The 20384-nt window shown below is 52.5% G+C and overlaps 6 protein-coding genes across 6 annotated transcripts; 3 read left to right on the top strand and 3 right to left on the bottom strand.

Annotated features, from left to right (window-relative positions):
• Positions 1-3560: 3560 nt before the first annotated feature.
• On the bottom strand, positions 3561-4202 carry MRS44_002683 (uncharacterized protein; the record flags this gene model as incomplete). Its single annotated transcript, XM_065622916.1, has 2 exons — positions 3561-3977; positions 4029-4202. 2 exons carry the CDS (start codon positions 4200-4202, stop codon positions 3561-3563), a joined length of 591 nt encoding a protein of 196 aa, XP_065478988.1.
• A 2111-nt stretch (positions 4203-6313) lies between these two features.
• MRS44_002682 (uncharacterized protein) lies at positions 6314-6927 on the bottom strand (the record flags this gene model as incomplete). Its single annotated transcript, XM_046280761.1, has 2 exons — positions 6314-6805; positions 6871-6927. The coding sequence occupies 2 exons, from the start codon at positions 6925-6927 to the stop codon at positions 6314-6316; spliced, it is 549 nt and encodes a 182-aa protein (XP_046136792.1).
• Positions 6928-8466: 1539 nt separating this feature from the next.
• On the top strand, positions 8467-8868 carry MRS44_002681 (uncharacterized protein; the record flags this gene model as incomplete). The annotated part of the gene is made up of 1 exon (XM_065622915.1): positions 8467-8868. One exon carries the CDS (start codon positions 8467-8469, stop codon positions 8866-8868), a length of 402 nt encoding a protein of 133 aa, XP_065478987.1.
• A 2908-nt stretch (positions 8869-11776) lies between these two features.
• On the top strand, positions 11777-12490 carry MRS44_002680 (uncharacterized protein; the record flags this gene model as incomplete). Its single annotated transcript, XM_046275200.2, has 1 exon — positions 11777-12490. The coding sequence occupies one exon, from the start codon at positions 11777-11779 to the stop codon at positions 12488-12490; it is 714 nt and encodes a 237-aa protein (XP_046136791.1).
• Positions 12491-13804: 1314 nt separating this feature from the next.
• Positions 13805-14948, top strand: MRS44_002679 (uncharacterized protein; the record flags this gene model as incomplete). Its single annotated transcript, XM_046275199.2, has 2 exons — positions 13805-14157; positions 14213-14948. 2 exons carry the CDS (start codon positions 13805-13807, stop codon positions 14946-14948), a joined length of 1089 nt encoding a protein of 362 aa, XP_046136790.1.
• Positions 14949-15734: 786 nt separating this feature from the next.
• On the bottom strand, positions 15735-17011 carry MRS44_002678 (uncharacterized protein; the record flags this gene model as incomplete). Its single annotated transcript, XM_046268140.2, has 4 exons — positions 15735-15806; positions 15858-16645; positions 16695-16878; positions 16931-17011. 4 exons carry the CDS (start codon positions 17009-17011, stop codon positions 15735-15737), a joined length of 1125 nt encoding a protein of 374 aa, XP_046136789.1.
• Between the last annotated feature and the right edge of the window lie 3373 nt (positions 17012-20384).

Below are 20384 nucleotides of genomic sequence, written 5' to 3'. Positions count from 1 at the left end.
CAAGATGAGGGAGATGGACAAGAAAAGAAAAAGCAACACTCGCAATGAGTCTTTGGAACCGTTCGTCGTTGGGCGGCGGGCTGCGGCGAACTGTTGCAGAAATATTTCACACATCTTGGTTGGTGACCAGAGCCTGTTTCAGTCAGTCACAACAAGTCGGGTTGGCCGTGGCAAGGCAATGCAAGGAAGACAAGGAAAAAGAAACAATGAATCTCGGGATATCTCGTACAAGCAAGCACAGACACCGACACAACCTGCCTATCTCCAGCATAGATAGATCACAAGTCAAGTCCCCTCAACTCAACCCCTCCATCCATCACACTTCGTTTCCAGCCATCCACCCACCATCAACCGTCCCTCTACACCATCTCGCCCATACTGTCACTACTATTGTTTCCTGTTCCTGTTGCTGTGCCTGAATTTGGCCTACTGAAGCTTTGTCCAGACCAGTCTAACGACGGGCGGCATGCCCAGGCACGGAAACGATCGACAAGGGTCCCCTGGACCATAGAAACGAAACAGGAAGGCTGCGCGTCCTCTGGCTTCATTCTCTACTCAAGCGAGCAGGCCCGGCTGCTGTGCTAATGGCCGGCTGCGATGTTCTCTCGCGAGGGTACAGGGTGCATGCGGAGTTGCGTGCTGCATGCACTCAAGGCTGTCAGCACGGCATTTCCCACTGTCGATTGCCTGTGCGGATCAGCATTGCACAAGCCAGGCAAGGTATCTATTTATGTATCCCATTCACAAGTAAGCGGCACAGAGGCTACAGACTCGAGGGTAGGTGATCACGTTTCGAGTTGGGCGCAATTGATTGATTCATCTGTTGCCTGACTTTGACTTCACATGACGGGCGCGCCATCCATCAACCCTTAATTAGGAGATGCCATCATAAATCAGATGACAGGCCTGAGCAATACTTCCACGAGTAAGATATGTTACAGATAAAGCGTCATCCCCCAGGGTCCCCAAGTGTCAGTGGAGTGACGGGCAGGAGGCCCAACCGCCATCGGTGGCATCGGCGGCTGCTAATCTTTCATTTATACAACCAATATTCGATCGATATATAGTCGGTACGTAGCACAGGCCCGTCCGAGCATTGTCAAGCCTGACGCCATTCACTCATGTCTCTCGTGTGTTCAACGTCGACGCCACACGTTCGTGGCGACAACGTTGCAATCCATCCTGGACGGGACGTTTGGCCCCGCGATATTATACAGTCTGTGCATGTCATGAATCCAGGGAAAAGGTTCAGCTAGCCTGACTATTCGTGGCCTGCATTGTCTGGTACTGGGCTGTACATAGGATGTTACGGAGATGAATCTCCCATTCCCTTGGTACACGAGAGCAAGCCATGGACGCTCCTCTTCCACCGGCGATACGATACACAGCTCAGTGAGCATCTGTGCGTAGTTCATCGAGGCCATCCTATCGGGGCCTCTGCTCTCACTTAGCACGAGGCCCACCATCAGTGCTACTCTATGCACTCTGCATCCTCTTCGATTTCCCATCGCCTCGGCGCGTTTCAAGTATGAGATGGCGCCCGTCCGTCACTCATCTATCACAGACGGGTTCCCCCACTTCCTCGCGTCCATCAACAATGACAAACGGCCTTTAACCAACGACACTCTCTTGTTCTTTTTTGACCTGTCGGCCAGTTTATTCACTCACCCAAGACTTTCCCCCGAGGATGTCAAGCCACACGGGGACGCCTCAGTTTCACCAATGTGTGTCCCCCCTGTGTGCTTCCGACGGAGCTCAGATTCGGCAGTCAACCTAACATGTCTGTCGATGAGACCTGTCGTTTGACTCTGCTCGTATATGCCGCGACCATGTTGTACATGGCAAGGCCTCATTGCTAATGTGCTGAAGAAAAACACCGCAGAGGAGAAACCTTCCTCGCGGCCGGCCCTTGCTCTCCCTCTCACGTCCCATGATCCGCGTCTAATCAAACAGCCATGTCCATGCCCGGGGTCAACGTCCCATTCTCCGTCCCATCGCGCACATACCCACGCGCACTCCGAGCTCGTAGCACTTCCCTGCCTGTCAAAATCCTAACGCCGAAGAGTTCCCTTCCCAGTCGCCTTGGACTCCTTTGGGCTTGTCCTCCCGTCCCTATCTAGAAGCCTCGCTTGGAGCCCTGGACTCTGTCGATCCTCCTTTCGGTACCGCCTCAGGAGTTTGCCCGTCCAAGGCCGAATCGTCATGGCTTTTTTTTCCACTCCCACCGTCATCACTACTGTCGCTTGTCGGGGATCGTCACCAGTCCCGTGGGAAGACATCGGGGTTTACTCCCATTTCGACTCTTGTGCCCGTCCATTGTTTGGTAATCCCATGTTTGTTTCTCCGGCTTGTCCTTGAAATAGCCATCCGTCAGTGACACGCATATTGTACTAATAGCCTAAATCACCATGAGGTCAAGTGTTTCGCGTCTTGCAGATATGCCCCGGCGTTCGCCTACCTATGTACCAACGGCTAACCGCAGCATTGGGACCAGTTGATTTCGGTTCCCCCGATACCAGTATGCGGTACTAAGTCAGCAGCTCTTTAGCATTAGGGCCGTTGGGTGGTTTGCCAATGTCATTATGCCCGTCTAGGGTAACATTGTCATCCTCTCACTGTTGAGTTCAGCACTGGTATTCTCTAGGGCTAGCAACCTGGTTATTATTTTATATATCTCGACTGTGATTGTGCGTTCTAGTGCTTATATCCCATATGGTCTGGAGTGATAAATGAATGCTCATGGACACATGGGACAAGGTTGGTGTCAAGGTTGTCCGCATCTGGCATCCTCTCCCATTCTCACCGTTATGGCCAGGCACCTTTTGGAGGGCTTGTAGTAACTCGGCAGCATATTTCCAACAGCAACAGGATAGTTTACCATCCATACGTGAGAGCTGATCATTTAACATACGGGTACGAGTATCTTCACCACAAACCCGCACAAGGATAGGTATCCATGGATATCAACATGTCGACACTGAGCAGGCATCTTCCAGGTGGCAGACCAGGTATAATCTAAACCGCCTCGCCTAACCAATTCGCTGGAAATACGACATTGAGTGAATCAAGTGATCAACTCGTGCCAATTTACTGGCGAAATGAGGTATGATGACATGCAAATCTTGCTCCGAGGTCTCAAACGGTGACACTCAGCGTCTACTCGACCTGGAAAGATAATATCCCATCTCAACTATTGCCAAGATTGGCCTTAAGTTCATGTTACTGTTCCTGGTCGGAATAGAAGGATAGAACAGAACAGGCCAACGACAGTGTCTATGGGAGGACACAGTGGTTGCGACAGTGAGACAATAGCCATCTGGTAATCAACCAATGCATGCCGAAAGCAATAACGTTTCTACAAACATGAGTGTTAAAAGTTTTTTTGACCCATAGTCAACGAAACAAAGCAACAGATACAAAGCCCGCAGGGCGGGAGCATGTCTTTCGTCCCCAAAACGCCTATCAAACAATCTCGACCAAGTGAGCCAAAGCAAAGGCCTGGGTATCGTATCTTGTTTAAACCAAACGCCCTCGCACCAAATTGATCCAGCTGCTTCATGCTACAGCTTTGAGTGTTTTCCCTCCACAATCCTGTGGACCTTATTCACAGCCTCCTCTATGCTTCCGCCCACGTCCAAGCTAGCGGTTACGAGGTTGATGTCCTCCAGTTTATGCCGTGACCCTGAAGGGAGAATGATCCGACTGTGCTTGGTCATAACTCGCAGTACCTCAACGCTGGTAAGCTTGGCTTTGTTGCCTTGAACTCGCTCTGGCCTCGTCAGGCGTTCCTCCAGGGTGCGCTGATCACAGCCGATGTTGATCCAAAACATGGGGATGTCTGTCCCGCGGACGATATCAAGGTGCTCATCCAAAACTTTGCGGTCCCCTTCGTTGTTCCCCAGACAAGCCGTCATCAACACGACACACCCTCGGTCTACCATCTTTCGGATCTCCTTAAAGATGACCCGACGTAGTTGCTGTCGTAGGTAGTAGTGATTCAGACCCCGATCAGGGTATATTTTCTGTACCGGGTCAATTATAAAGTGATTGTCGATGACCAGTGTATCCTGACCGGCCAGCCTCGATTGCATGTTGCTGAGGATGGTCAGTTTCCCTGTGCCAGGGAAGCCATTTAGGACAACGACTTTGCCCCGAGGGGCGACTCCAGCTGGAGTCACTTTTTCGATTTTATCAATGGTCATGTCGACTCTTGGAAATTCTCTTTGTGACGTGTTGTGTGGTTGTCAATAAGACGAGGACTGCTGTCGGTAAGCTTAGAACGTCGGACGCACGAGTTTGAGCAATGGTAATGTGATGATGGATAGAACGAAGCATTGCGTCAGAATGAGTGCTGAAGTAGGTAGGCTTTATATGCCCGTAGTAGGTAACAATGAGTCAGAAATGTGCAAACGCCAGCCATCTTTCAAGTGATGTATCCAAACGTTGCATTTGAACGCTACGAAAAACTTAGACGTCACGCGGAAGAAGCGGCAGAAAATTTAATCAAACTTCAATAGAATAGCCATGAATTTATAATTTGGTATAACTCTAGATAATGCCATATTCCCAAACGGCTAGAAACGGCGGTTCGACAACTTGATTGCCTGGTGGAGGTTGTATCGGTCAATCATACTTGTGGGCACCTATACAACGAGGTAGACTTTTTTTTTTCATTCTGAATAGGTGTCTTTGTAAATTCTTTGAATGACCGCACTTTATTTGTTCTCGAAAGGAGTACACTTTGTCTATTACCCAACTCACGTTATATCTACTCAGTTTTGGTTGTCCCGCCTCGCACCCCTTCTCGCCCTTTCCGCTTACTCTGGTGGGCGAGCTTTTTGTACATGCAGGCTGAACGTCGATTAGGTCTTAATTTGTTACATGCTATATGTGAAGTGTTCTTTGATGATACTCTTGATAATATTCTTTAGCCTTTATCTTATTGAAGTGGCACCCGAGGATGATTGTGTGGCAGGGAGAGGTCTTGACAATGAAAGACAGGGCTTTGCATATTCCCCTTCACCGTACTGGGCCCAAGTCAAAGGAAGAAGAAGGAGAAACACATTGATACAACTTAATCCATATTCAACATTCGACTCAGACGCGTGCCACATTGCGGCGAGGCAGACCATCTCCAGGTCCCACCACCTGGATGGCCACAATGGCAGAGCGGGATCGCTACGCATAAGTAAAGTTGAATCAAAGGGTATTTAGATACTTCAATCATCCCATGTCACAATATTTCTAGTGGGTGATACCTCCAAACTAAAAGGGGAAAAAGCACATTGCGAACTGTTCATTTCATCTGTCTAGAGATCACACCAGGCACAGAACATGTAAGAGTAGAGTAAGGGGCCTAATTGCAGCGGATTTCTGACAAGCAAGCAGAAGCCCGCGTGTAATCTTTTGCGCCTGAACCTCCGAATTGAGAAGAAAGATGTCAGGAATTGCCTTGGTACCTCGCTGGCCTTGAGCTCTTTGAGCACACCGAGGTCGTGTACCAGAATTCCCGGGCTGGAACAAGCCAGCCACCAACGCGCGCGCGCTTAAAGAAGACCAACAAAGCGCAGTAGACGGACTTGAGTATGTCTATGATGAATATAGGGGTAGGTAGTACTAAGTGGTAGGGATATGTCGTAGGTATTGTCTCATGTACTAAAAACCCGTTATTCAGACTGCTCAGGGCTCGCGACATCTCAAACTCACAACATAGATGAGAATAGACGACAAAACGAATACACGCAGCATTCCATACAAAAGATAAGATATAAGAAATCTATTAACTCTCGATTTTTAAGTCTTTCCATGTCCGCATCAGTCTGGCAATCTCAGCTCCCATCCGTAGTCGACACATCCGAAGTATCATAAACTTGAGAACCAATAGCACGTAATCGTAACATCCATCGTCAACAAACGTCAAGTACTACCCCTGGCGCGTCAGGCTGCACATTTGCGTTCCCAAGTAGGACGCTGCCGACCCCTCCCTGGCGTCATGACGAGGACACATGCCTACAGCATCGGAATCGGCGTTATTAGAGTGCTCGGCGGGAGCGATAAAGAACCTTGGGGGATGATGGGCGAAGGACTAGGTGGACAAGACGCAAGAGGAAACCCCGAAAAGATTCAAGTTGTAAATGTGCCAGCTCTTGGAAACAGGCGGGCCGGCTTTCCACTCTCGTCGCAAGACTGAGAACCCTAGAACGAAACTATAAGAGGAGTACACTGGGAGATGCCCCATGTTTCACAGAGGCAAATCCAAAAGAAAAGGGAAAAGGGAGGGTATAAGCGCGATCAGGCTGCTGGCGACCGTTTTCTACTGGTTGATCTTTTCGTTGACAGCGTTGGTGGCCTCTGCCTTCTTCTGGTGCAGGAAGGAGCTGATCCAAGAGAGAGTCTCGTTGCTAACGACAAGTGCAGTGATAACGGCGGCCTTTCCGTGGGCGACGAGGCCTGGTTGCTCGTTCTTCTTGTATTCCGAGCTGTACACCTCAAAGACGTGGTCCCGGCCCTCGAGGCCCTTGTGGTAGGGGAGAAGGATGAGGCCCTTGGTATCGTTGTAGAGCTCCTCGGTGGGCTTCAAGACAACGGGGAATTTCTCGTCGATGCGGTCGAGGGTCTTGTCGCCGAGGGAGTCGACCTTCTGGACGTAAGGCGAGACATACTGGTAGGGCCTTTGGAACCAGGGAAGAACGGGAGCGGCAAAGGTCTGGTAAGCGGCGTCGCTGAGCTGGATAGACCTCTGTCCGTATTCGTTGGACTTGAAAGTGTGGACGCCGTCGCTAATGACGGGGTAGTTGAGGAGATGCTATCGCGCCTCCATGTTAGTCGCCAAGTCGGAGCATGTGATGTGACAAGACCAATGACACATACCTGGAGGAACGCCGAGTGAGCAGCGCTCACATCACCGTTGACCTGAGGGGAAGACATTGTGATGAGTTTGTGTGTATGATGGGCGAGGAGCCGGTATAAGCGGGAACTGATTTATGGTTGGGGAATAGATAAGCCAAATGGGCTGGGTCGATCGAGTCGCGGCAGGTGTCGGACTGATATGACGACAGGGTGACGAAGTACCGCGAGATAGCAAGGGGAACCCTGAGCAAGAGAGGAGGGACAGGCGAGGATGGAAGGGCTTTTAGCTGACAGAAAAGGAAGAGGAGATGATGAGAAGACAAGATGCAGCAGTGGAAGGGGTCCAGCGGAGGCTAAAAAGGAGACGAGGGAGAGACAAAACAGCTCCGAGCGGGAGGGCAGTGATATGGATATGTAAGAGGAGGTATGGATGGTGGGACGCCACAAGCAGGCCAGGTTCCGGCCGCGAACGTAGGTAGAGTGTAGGAAGGTAGCAATTAAGTTGATGACCGTATCAGGGAATTGGGGGTAGAGCAAGGTAAGGGAGGATGTACCTCAACCGCTGGAGATGCCGTCCATTAGGCGTGTAAATGGTAGCTTTTTGCCATCGCGAGCTACCTCATCCACCCAACCCAACCCATCCATGGCAGCGTTAGCATGTGCATGCGCATGCGGGTGAGCATGTGCTGGTACTCTAGCGGGTATCGATTCCAGCTATTCTTGGTGGGTGGGGTACCTTTTGGTTCGCCTCAGTCTTGTACCTGTGGCTGGTCCCTGGTTCCGTCAGCTGTCTCTCATATGTTCCTGAGGCGTTGTTGAGTCTCCCTTTTGATATGGCATTTGATCCTCATTGCTCTTATTTTTCCGCTGATTGTCTCGAGCTGGTGTTTCAGTCCCTGCTTATTGCGAAGCCACACGCACGTCTTCACGGCCTGTGACAATTAGATCAAAAACCTCACAAGGTATTGCGCGTGGTGGGGTGCTGTTGGGCCGCTGTGACACCATCGGTGCTGGAGCAGAGAGTGGTTCCACTCAGCCGCACACTCTGAAGCCCCATTCCTTTTGCTGGGCAGCCTGAGCTGTTGTGTTCTTCCTTCCATCCCTGTCGAGGCTCTTGTTTGCTCTTGCCTGCTCTTGCGCTTGCTCATGCCCCCTGTTGATCTGGCATGTGAAAGTGGCTCCTCCTTCCCCTCCACCAAGACAAGACACAGAGTAAGAGACCTTTTTTGTTCATCCACTCTCAGTTTCATCAACCCGTTCACTCTCCCAACAAAGCAAATGTCATCTGCCGAGTCCTTCGCCCTTCCATTGCCTGCAGCTATGACATTCGCCAACATTCAACGCCACGTAACCCTTGGCGTTGATCACAGATTGCGCCTAGCCGCCACGGGTGAGATGTGCTCGTTCTGGTAATTCGGACGGGACTTGGCGCTGGGATGGATCAAATGGATCGGTGATCCTGATCCTGACCCAGGGCTTTCTGCCGGCTTGTGAATCGGAGTATTTTGACCTCGCGTCTTCTCCAACCGGGATCTGTATACGCGAGAACCCGAGAGCCAAATGTGAGAACCGTGGAAGCGCCTGCAGCTACACTACACTACAACCTCATTCCTCGTCATGATTGCGTTTCAACCGGATCCCATCCGAGTCCGTGTTGGCGCACAAGCGCTTGGTCAGTGGCTGTCGTCAAGGCGCGCCTCCAATCTCCATCCGCGCCTTATCTCTTCATTCGTCTCCCTTCTCCCTCGTGCTCGGCGTGGAATGGCACAGCGATTGGCTCTCCGCCAACAGATTTGCCCTGTTAGACATGGCGCACAGATATCATCGAGGCACTGGACCCGACAAGCATGGAACCGTGCTTCTGCGCCAGCCGCTCTCTGCATTGGAGAGTTTGAAGCCAAGCATGCTCAATTACTCACTACTACGACATCTCTAGATGCACCCGCGCGAAAACAAGCCGGATACGGTGTCGTCTCTGGCCGGTTGGCTTGGCTCAACTCTTCTGGATTGCTGCGTTGAGGCGAAAACAGAGAAATTGATAAGGGACGTCCCGCCCCCATGCCCAACTTGGCGGGATTCGTTCCAGCTGCTGCCGCGGCTACACGACGATATCAGGCACGAGCTTGATGGACGGCCTCGGGTGCCAAGCCAGGCGGTCGAGTTGATTCTAGAAAAGCGGCCCTGTTCTCGGTCGCTTAGTCCCGTGGTCACGAATTCGCTTCCTATTTCAACCTCTTCTCCTTTGCCGCATCACGTTGATGGCATCGCCAATGCCTTATCGACCGACCAAGGGCCCCACGGTACCCTTGTAATCCGGACTGAACCCCCTGCTGCGTGGCATGCACCTCCGGCGTTCCCCTGTCGCTGAAGTCGTCAGTCCCGCGATGCGATGCCCCACGGCCCACTGGCAGCCACATTCACATGTCAAAAACTTGACCAAATATTGCTGCTGCTGTCGCGATGCGAGACACGGCCAGGCCAGGCAAGGGATTCAAACATGTCCCCGGAAGCTTCATACGAAAAAAGCAGGCCAATGGGACCGGCCGTCCGTCCCTTGTTGTGTAACCCTCCGACAGTCGGTCCCGGTTCCTGATGCATCGGCCTCAATCATAAGCCTCGAGTAACGGACCTGGCTCGGAGCACCGACCAGTGCTGATAATGGCATGTTCGACGACAGGCCGTCACCTCATCCGCTCGTCCATCACGTCCTCGACCTTTGTGTTTGCTCGCGCATTGGATCGCTTCTGTGAGTTTCGCGACAGATGGTTTCGCTACATGGAAACGAAGTCGCAATGAGGTGATGACTGTCGGGACAAAGGGTCCCTTCCCCGTGGAGTTTACCCCATGCGCAACTGAACTTACTCTCTTTCTAGGTAGGTGATGGGGCATTATCCGAGACCGACTATCTTAGATCCCGCATCTCCAAGTTTACACTCTCCGGCTTTCATTTCTCGGCGCGTCCTCGACAGAGCAGAGCCAGCCTGGGGCATGCCGGGTAACCGTGTCGGTGAGGTCTTCCCGGAGCAATCTCCCGCGATCGACCTGGCAAGTGAGGACACAGACACGCCATCATTCCTCTTGGGCGGGCGATGCAGATTTTGGAAGGAGGGGTGACAAGCGCTACGTGCAACATCAACAGCGCCGCTCGACCAATTTCCAATGAGGGCTGACTGCAGAAACCTTAAGGGCCAAGGTGATTGATTGTATGGTTTCCGATGAGTCCGGCATGGACTTTTGGATGCTATACCCTGCTCTGTTGGTTCCTTTTTTTCCCCTGGTATCATGCGAGGCTTTGATCGCGTTTCTTTTCCCATATTGGTGAGCATTGAGGAGAGCCTGCTGACTTGTCCGTGATGTGTGTGCCATAAAACGCAAATCTGGTCCGACATGTCAACGGTCAACCAAGCAAACATGCATGCTCCGATGGTCGCTAACGATACTCAACACTCTGCATGCACAGTCGGGCGCTGGGACGGCACGTGGCTGAGTCCTTCTTGGACAGATGCAGGTTTCGATGTTGTTGAATGAAAATCATGTCCTGTCGCGATGGCTCAACCCCAGGATGATCAAGGCGACAACCTCAGCCAGCTGGTGTGGGGCAGATGTTGACCGGTCACTCCCTGCATTGGGCTAAGAGATAGCCCTATGTAGGCGTTGTAGATCTGGCTGCTATCTCTCTGGTTGGCGAGGAACCCCAGGATACAAAAACCCCTCGAGTCGGCGTGTTTCCGAGCTTTGCAGTTCATGGCGGGCGGTTCCTCGAACATAAGCGAGGCAAGTTCGTTCTGCATGGACGCGGCGCAAGCCATAAGAACGCCTCGCCAACGCATTGCTGACAGTGAAGAGAAGAGTTGACGAGCCGCCGAACTCTGGCTGCCATGGATCTGAGATGATCATTGACGAGCACTACCCGGACTTTGCTTCGTGATTGGCTGGGTTTCAGGCCTCGGGTTAATCAACCATGGGAACTAGTGGCACCGGGAGAGGTTCGCGAGCATATGGTTTGCACATGTTTGTGGCACCAAGGAGTGAGGAATTGAAAGATGCCGACTTCCAGATCAAGGCGTATCATTTCCTTGGCATTAGTGATCAGCCAGTTCTTGAAACCCTGAATAAATCAAGTTGTGAGCATCATCTTGGTGTTCGTGTAGAAACTGGCTACCCTATACCATCACATTTGACTTGGTGGCGAAGCAACCCGTTAAGAACACGCACGTGAGCCACTTCTTTTTCTATGAAAGGGTAGATGTGTTGTAGCTGGGGGTAGTTATCGTATGTGGATGGAACAAGGAAACCATGCTTGTGTTCCCTCGGCCGTATTCTTTTTGACGGGTTGTTTGTTGTCGTGATATCGGATCTACTACGTTGAACAACATATCGAGGAATTACACAACAGCCTAGGGAGAAGCCATATCTTGTCTTGACTCAACGCTAGGCCGACCTAGAAGCAATCATATTAACGGAAAACTGATAAGCATACATTGTCTCAACTTCCCGGTGAGTTTGATGGCTGGCACACCGGGCGCCTAGGTTCCGTGCCCACATGCCCCCCCAAGATAAGTTCGCCTGCCATTTGATCTTCCGGAGCAAAATCAAAAGATCGCGGCTGTTGGAGTGTCAATCCGGTGGCGCGATTGGGCGCGCGGCTGTTCGCTGACATCTTTTTCAACACCAGACCCTGGTTTGCTCTGCCTGTCATGAGGACATGATGGCTTCATCGCCGTGTAATCGCTGGGCTTGTCCGCCACAAAAGAAGAAAAAGAAAAAAAAAACGAGGCTGGCGGGTGAGACATCATGTCTCGCATGTAAAAGCCAAGCCCCCTCTCACGCTTGATTTGTATATATATAAACTTGAACCCGACTGTCTTTCCATCCATCGTCTTGTGCAATAGCTCCCTCGCAACTTGACCATGATACTTGACGGAAAATGAAGTTCCACACACCCCTTACTTGGATACTTCTCGCCTCCCCCTCGCTCAGCCAGAAACCCGGCAACGAGACTCATCTCCAGTGGTCGATATGCGATCGCGATCCGGAGACAGTGCTCGAGAAGCTGGGCGATTATGTTCGCCCCCCATATAAGCGGAACCCCATCACCTACTTTGACACTCTGCCCCCGTCACATGCCCAGCAGGGCGTCATGTTTCGCACAAAGATAAACAAGGGCTCGCCATTTTCCGTTATAAAGGTGCGCTTCAACGAAAAGCCAATGTACACGCCGCCGACGGCCGAGTGTGTGTGGGATCGCTACGGTGATCGCGTGCTGTATACCTGTGGCGAGCGATACTCGCTGAGCGGGGAGAAACGCAGGATCTGGAGCGACGAGCAGGTTCGTTTTGCAGAGACGTATCACGAGATTAACTGGGATGGACTGGTGCCGTATGGACCGTTCCCAGATGGCAAGTGGAAGGTAGAGATATTGGGTCGCAAGGCCAAGCTGGATGATGTTGTGGCTGGGACGTTGCACCTGATGGAGATTGAGATGTCTGTATATGAAGACGAGGCTGAGTACATGTACCGGATGGTCACAGAGCATCTTTTTGGGCATGGAGTGGTACTCTGTAATCCGCAGTCACCCAAGACTCTGCGACTATTCCATGAGATGGGCTATTTAGGGGGCGATGAGGTGGAGGAACTATAATCAGTGTTTGTTCAAGAGGGAACAAGTAATGGTGTATTTGAGGATGTGTTTCTTCTAGGATTTTAGCCATAGCCTTTGCTTACTTGAAATCACTGACGTGGACTTGCGACTGGCCTCCCAAGGTCCAGCACTGCGGCGTTATGTGGCACTGGCTTTTACTCTGCCGGCATTGTGGCATAAACCCTGTATCTGTCTGCCGTGATATCCTCTGCAAGATGCAGAGTTACATATGGCATAAGCTGCGCCCATTCGTCAACTCTTATCAGCCCCTGTGCTTTGATATCGACAAAGTCCGAAACCGAGAGAGGTACTGTCGCCCTTTCGACCAGTCAGGGTCAGGGTTTGTAAGAACCTTGAACCGATAGCTGCTGTATATGTTTAAGATCCCTTAAGAACACACTAAGCTACCGACAGGACGAGTCACTGGCAAGATTTGCCTGAAGAGTGCCGTCGCTTCAGTGTCCATGCACAAGACGTAAGCTGACCAGCGCATGATGGGCACATTTAGCTGTCATGATGGACCTGCATCCAACTCATCTGCCGCTTATCGATTAGCAGCCGAGATATCAGATCATGATGCATGATGCACTAGAACGCCGTTCCTTGTGGCCAGGTTCGATGCTAGACCGTTTGCTAAGAGCCCACACCCATCATGGGTAAGGGAGGTATCCACTGTTGTCATGATGTGGCTGCTGGTGTCGATGCAACCTCGGTTTTATCGCCTGGGTACTTTATCGTCAATAGGGTTTATATGGGGTATTTGCCAATTTACTTGTATTTGTGACTTTCAGACTTGAACGTCAACGTATTCGGTGCATGTTGGTGATGCTCGTTTCTGGTGGTTTCAAGTGTGGTTCCTGATGCAACGCGAAGCACTTCATAGCGATTAATTAGACTTGACGCAAAGAGCAGAAACGAGAACCTCCTAGTATATTCTATATAACCCCCCCCCCAAAAGCCAAGAAACCTCAAAATCAATATGAAAAGAAGTGAGCACTTGTTCAGCTCCAGGAATGAAAGAAGCCCACCAACCATCTCGTCACCCTTAGTAATCGCGCCTCTTTAGCCGACGATTGGGTCAGCCTTACCAAACCACAAGCGCAAGCCTCTGCTGATGTAAAAGTGACAAACCTCACCAACTTTTTTCTCCACCGGCTGAATCGCCATGGGCAATTGGACAATGGGAGCAGCCCCGGGTTGTTTCGACGTATTTCTAACTCGTCGTCGCATTTGTCTTTGCTTGGGAAAGCATCTTCTCATCGTTACCCCTCTCGCATCTATTTAAGTCCCCCCTCGTCGGCCGCCGTCTTGGACATGACCCTCTTTCGAAACACCATCATCTCACTCTTGGTTGCTCTGACTGCCATTGTACTCTTCCAACATCGTATCCAAGACACCGCGACTGTCGCCTTTGAGTTTATAAAGACACTAGCCCCCGCTGCCTTTTTGATCTCCAACAAAACAAACACAAACACAGACCACCACCTCTACGCCACAGAAATGTCCGTCACTCGAGCCATCCGCAAGGTCTTCCTCGCCATTGAGCAGTCCGAGGGCGCTGGTGCCCGCGTCCGACGCTCAATCGGCACTCCTCAGCTGCGAAACTTCTCGCCCTTTCTCATGCTCGACCACTTCTCCATCAAACCCGGCGCTGGTTTCCCTGATCAGTATGTGTTCCTCCATTACCCCCCACTTCCCGTCTCATCACTAACACCCCCAAAGTCCCCACCGAGGCCAGGAGACCATCACCTATCTCCTCGAGGGCGGCGTTGACCATGAAGATTTCGCCGGTAACAAGGGCACCATCCATGCCGGTGACCTTCAGTTCATGACTGCTGGCAAGGGAATCGTCCACAGCGAGATGCCCGCCCAGAACTTTGACACCAACGTCGGTCTCCAGCTGTGGGTCGATCTGCCCAGCAACCTCAAGGCCTGCGAGCCTCGCTACCGTGATCTCCGCGCCTCCGAGATCCCCATCGCCAAGGTCGACGACGACCGAGTGACCGTCAAGGTCATCTCCGGCCAGAGCCACGGCATCGACTCCGTCAAGGACCTCGCCTACACCCCCGTCTGGATCCTCGACATTGAGATCCGCCCTGGCGGAAAGATCACCCAGCCTCTTCCCCAGAACTGGAACGCCTTTGCCTACACCCTCGAGGGCGACGTGATTGTTGGAAAGGATGACCAGCGCCGAGTCGTTGAGCAGTTCCACAACATCGTCTTTGAGCCCCAGGGCGACGTCGTCCACTTCGAGGTTGACCCTGACGCGACCAAGCCTGCGCGACTGGCTCTTATTGCTGGCACCCCTCTCGACCAGCCCGTCGTCCAGTACGGCCCATTTGTCTTGACCTCCAAGGAGGAGGTGGCCAAGGCTCTGTTCGACTACCAAACCCACTCCAACGGTTTCGAGCGAGCAAAGGACTGGGAGAGCGAGATTGGAAAATCCATGTTGCACTAGACTGGCCCCTGAAAGGCCTCCAAGTTCCCACCACAGGGACAGGCGTTGTTGGTACAGGGTTTAAAATTATCGGTCTTTACTTGTTTTTGATATCAAAGCTGCGAGCGTCTGAACTGGAGAGCAGCTGGCTCTCAGAAATCTGCTAGTATTTAAATAAGAATCTACTTGAATATCTAAATGAATCACTTGGAAACAACCATGTCCTTATTCATGTCCTAGGTGTAGACACGCCCCCAACTCAGTCTCTGTCCAATTCAAGACTCAACCCTTCACATGTCACATGAGTCACCTCTCACAGCATCAGGAAGCCATCGTGGTCAAAAAGATTATCTATTAATATTTCTCAATGAATGCGAGAAGAAAAATCCTCCACCGAAGTCAGGCCGTAGGCCGGGTATCACGCTCCCCAGAACCCATGTGTTGCTCTGAGAGATGACACGTCTTGCGCGATGGCATCACAACGTCTGCCGTCTCCCGTCGTCATCTCCCAAGTCAACGCCCCTTCCTCATCGTCACGCTCAACATCGAGATCCCTTCCCTCTAGCATTTCGTCATTTCCATTACAACGAAAGATAAGCCGTATGCGTCATTAAAACCTCCCAAAAACCGAACCCTCATGTTCATTCACCTCGTTTTTATTTCTCCTTTTCGAAGATCGTCCCGAAGCCGAATTCCTGCACCGAGGAAATATGCTACGGGGTCCCAAAGATCGAGGTACAGACGGGAATTATGTATCAAACATGTGCAACGTGAAAACATCAAGCATTAGGCAACAGCATCCCTCATTTACAGAAGGAGCATAGCGAGACCGGCGGCGGCAAGGACGCCAGCAGGGGCAGCGGTCATCTGGGGAACAGCCTGCGGTTTGGTTAGTGATTGATATCAGAGCAGTGAAACGGGAATACGTACAGCGTTGCCAGTGCTAGTGGTCTCGCTGGCCTCACCAGTGCCAGTGGCAGTACCAGTCTCACTGGACTCGCCGGTCTCGGTGGCGGTAGAGGCGTCAGTAACGGTCTCGGTGGCGGAACCGGTCTTGACAGTCTTAGTGGTCAGAGTTCGGACAATCTCAGTGCCATCGGAAGTGAGGGTGGTGACATCGGCCTCCTCATCACCAGTAGCAGTCTTGGTCACCAGAGTGCTGACAATCTTAGTGCCTCCAGAGGTGAAGGTGGTAACGTTCTCGTCCTCGTCGCCGGTGGCAGTCTCAGTCTCCAGGGTTCGGACGATCTCGGTACCGTCAGAGGTGAAAGTGGTAACTTGGGCACCAGCGGCACCGATGGTGGTCTCGCCGGTGGTGGTGACAACATCACCATCAGAGTTGGTGAAGACACTGGTGTAGGTGGACACGGTCTCAGTAGCGGCACCGATGGTAGTCTCGCCGGTGGTGGTGACAACATCACCATCAGAGTTGGTGAAGACGCTGGTGTAGGTGGACACGGTCTCAGTAGCGGCACCGATGGTAGTCTCGCCGGTGGTGGTGACAACATCACCATCAGAGTTGGTGAAGACGCTGGTATAGGTGGACACGGTCTCCTCATCCTCGGTCTCACTAGCGGCAGCGCTGATGGTAGAAACGGCAGAAACGATGGTGGAGTCACCAGAAACAATGGTGCTGAGGACGGTTCGGACGATGCCAGTAACAGTGGGTGTGGCGGAAACGGAGCCAGAAGCGCCGGTGGTGATCGCAACACCAGCCTCTGTGAAGAATGTCAGATGCATGTATGCCAAGAGGGGCGATAAACTTACGTCGGCAGACAGAGAGACCGTACTCCAGAACCTGAGCGGCCTGCTCCTCGTTGCAAATAGCACGAGAGCAGTCACGGAGACCGTAGATGAAGTTCTGGTTAGTGCAAAGGCACTGAAGATCGCCAGTGTCACAGCCAAGCTCCGAAGACTTCTCAGCACTGATCATGTTGCCGGCACAGGTTTGCTATAAAGGGTCAACAAATGTCCAGACCTCCAGTTGCTCAGACAAAACTTACACCACACTGGGGAAGGTCACCGGCGCTCTGAGCAACAACGGTGGCGGCAAGGCCGAAGACAGAGAGGATCGTGGACTTCATCTTGACGAATGTGCTTGTTGACAAGTCGATGGAAAATCGATGTCTGCCGGCGAGTTAGTTGAGTTCGGGGAAGCCTTGTTAACGAGAAAGATGGCGTGAACGAAGGTGCGTGTGAGGGAGATGTGAACACGGGCTGGGCCAGGGGATATAAACGTGGGATGAGTGAATCACTACGGCAGTGCAAGCAGCTTTACACTTGAAAAATCAAGCGGACCGGAGGCCTGCTCCTGAAAACGCAGACGGTGTTTGCGTGAGACAAGGCCAGGGGATCTGTACCACACGATGTATGGAAGTGCCGAGAAGAACGACAGCGGGAATTGAGTAGCCTGGGGCGTGGGAACACCATGTAATGCAATCTCCAGTCTCAATGCCCCAGCGCAAGAGCACAAGGACCGAGCCGAAATGAGGCAAGAATGACAGGAAGGGAACAATGCCAGCAGCACCGAAGGCGGAGCTGAGCAGAGACGAGGCGGTAGGATAGCGACTTACCGTGATGGTAACTGATATGTGACTGGGGCACAAACGAAGGCGTTGGACTCGAGAGTGTGCGAGAGTTGAACTCAAGGGAGAAGCGTGTGAGAGGATGTGGAGGTGTAGGAATGAGAAAGTTCTCGATGCTGGTGATGAAAGGTGGAACAAGAGGTAAGGCGAGGAGGAGCTGTTGTTTTAAAGACGGGAAGGAGGGAGGGAGCGCAGCAACCAGAATCTTGGCGGGCACTTGCATGCAGTGCTTGCCAGCTGCAAGGAAAGTGCCAACCAGCCTAGTGAACTGGGGTTCCCGGGTTGGCACTGGCGGTCTACTTGGTACTGGCAGGGAAGGAAGGCACGGCTTGAGCTTGCACAGATGCACCTCAGTCTCGAAGCTCGTCACAAGTGGGCACCTATCTCGAGGAGGCGGCCGGGAGTGGCCAACGCTAGTAGCAAGCTCCAGCTGCTGGAGCTAAAGGTACGTAGTACCTCAACTCCACAAGCCGGCCGGCCTGTGTAGACAACCTCGACGGGAGGCCCCCCATGTTGACTCTGATGTGGTTTTTCTGCGGGGATTGTTGTCAATGACGAGAGTGAATCATTGAGCCAAGCAATCGCATCTGACTAATTCGCCTCGCTGTGCAAACTGAAAGCCAGGGCAAAATCAAGCAAGAATGTGTTCGACAGAGCTTGCTGCTGTCGTCTGTGAGCGATGGATACACATGAGGTCAGACCATGGCCGGCAGGCGAGGGTGACCCCTGCCAGCATTTACGGCCCCACCAAACAGGCTAGGTACCAGATAACAACTCATCCACGTCAGGTGGTGTAAGTCCCGTTGTTTGTTTTACATTAGGTGCCCAGGCAATGTATCCGTACAGTGCATTGTCATGCCCAAGAGCTTTCAGCTTGGATGCTGGGACGTTTGACTTTTGACAGGTAGAAGCGGGATCCAATCTGTTACGGCAATACAGCGGGGAGCAGACGCCAGATCGTCAATGGCACCCGTTGTCGAGGAAGCAAGCTGCAGCCAGACAGAAGAAGGAGGGAGCGAGCTGGCAGGCCGCGCAAAAGAAAGAAGGTTGGAGGGAAGGCGTGGCAGGCAGGCTGGGATGCAGCCTCTCTCGCTGCCCGCTGGCCGGGCTGCCACGCTAAGATCGCCCGCCCACCACCCACATCGGCACCCACATCACGCCTGCCAGGGATTGGGAGCTGGGGCCATGGACGGGCCACAGCCCGACGATTCTCTCGGCCGGACGCTAAAACGGATCTCTAGCTCTCGACGCCGCAACGGAAGCCCCAAGCCCCCATTTACCGGTTTCGTCTGTAGTCCCAGCACAGCTGGAACAAGCGGGAAATTCTGTCCAAAAAGTGCCGACCGACAAGCTTCGGGTAGCTTCCAATTTGGCCGATGTTGCAAGTCTCAGCAGAGACAAGATCACAGATGTCTGTCTGGAGAGGCTGGCTGAGCCACTCGGGCAAACCCAATGACGAAGCTCTCGATAGAAGCCTCTGATCAAGGCAGGACCCCGTACGCCCAGCCGGAAGACGGCCACAGCTAAGAGAAAGGTCGGCGGACATGACGACCACTGCCCCTCGTCCCCTCGCACGAGAACCTGAAGTGAAGTGGTCGACAGTATGCTCCTGCCACCCAGCAACGAAACAATCTGCCACGACAACCACTCACAACATCAGGAAAGAAGCAAGCAATCACGATCAAGTGGCACCGTTTCAAATCTAGACCCTATCCCGGCTTTCACCTCCATCAACCACCCATAACACGTGTGATATGGCATATTTCTCGCAGTACCAGGGAAAAAAGCAAACCAGCGCCCATCCTTCCAAGTGTCCAACCCTCGACAATGAGGTCAGTTGTCGTCGGCCGATGGCCCTACGGCTTCGTCCGATTGGCCAATTACCCCTGCTCCAATCACCCTTGCTACCCCACCGCAGCCACCAAGTTGAGGTCACCGACCAGCCTCTGATTCCCTGGCAACCGGAAAGCGGAATCATCTTTTCGCGGGGAACTTTTTTTGTTCGATTCAAGATTCTCGTTCATGAGGTGGTGTGCCCCCATGTCTAAGGTACAGATGTCGGAAGCAAGGTACAGCAGGATGCCCACCGAACCTGATTTTCGGGTATCAACACGTATTTACTGGGTCTGCCAATTATTCCGCCTCCGGTCATTTTCGTTTTCGTCCTTCCATCAGGTTTCTGGCAAAGTCTACAGCATCATTCCCCCGAAGCCAAGAAAGTTGCGCTCATTTTCCGCTCGAATCAATCAAACGATAACCCCACACAACTCCTCGCCTACCCGCGCCGTCCCACTCGTCAACATCAAACTCAATCAATGCCTTGAGTTCCCTCCCTTGTTCAGCTGGCTGCGGGTGGCTCTGGAAGGACCTAGCCACTCCACTGCTCAAGCCACTCAAGCCACAGGCCAACCGAGCCAGGGGTCCGGCTAACCGGTGCGACTTGATGTCATTGATCGGACCATGATCAGTTTTGCGACCGCCCAAAGCCAAGCCCGACGTGGCCCTGTCGAGCTGGACCAGGCAAGCCTCCATCCAACGTCACTCACCACACCCGGCTCCCCAGATTTCGATCTACAATGCTACCATACCGTCACGATGACGGTCTGAGGACCGGCAGCGCCGTCCTTTGAGCCAACGGACGATGCCTGATTACCAGCTCACTCGTTTCATCTCTGTGTTCCGGGTCACCATTTGCACTGACAGGGCCTTCAAGAGCGGACGGACATGTCGTTGCGCCTGATCCTAGACCGCTCCTCCAAAATCGAGAGATCAAGGCAAAAGTGCCAAGACAGTTGGACAACTGACACAGGTAATCGATGTGGCTGAGTCTCTCTGTTGTCTCGCGATCTCCCTTCTTTACCCGCTCCTTGCA

The sequence above is a fragment of the Fusarium solani genome (genome assembly GCF_023522795.1).
Source record: "Fusarium solani strain SB1 chromosome Unknown bctg00000001, whole genome shotgun sequence".
Lineage (NCBI taxonomy): Eukaryota > Fungi > Ascomycota > Sordariomycetes > Hypocreales > Nectriaceae > Fusarium > Fusarium solani.
This window is presented reverse-complemented; position numbering and strand designations above follow the sequence as displayed.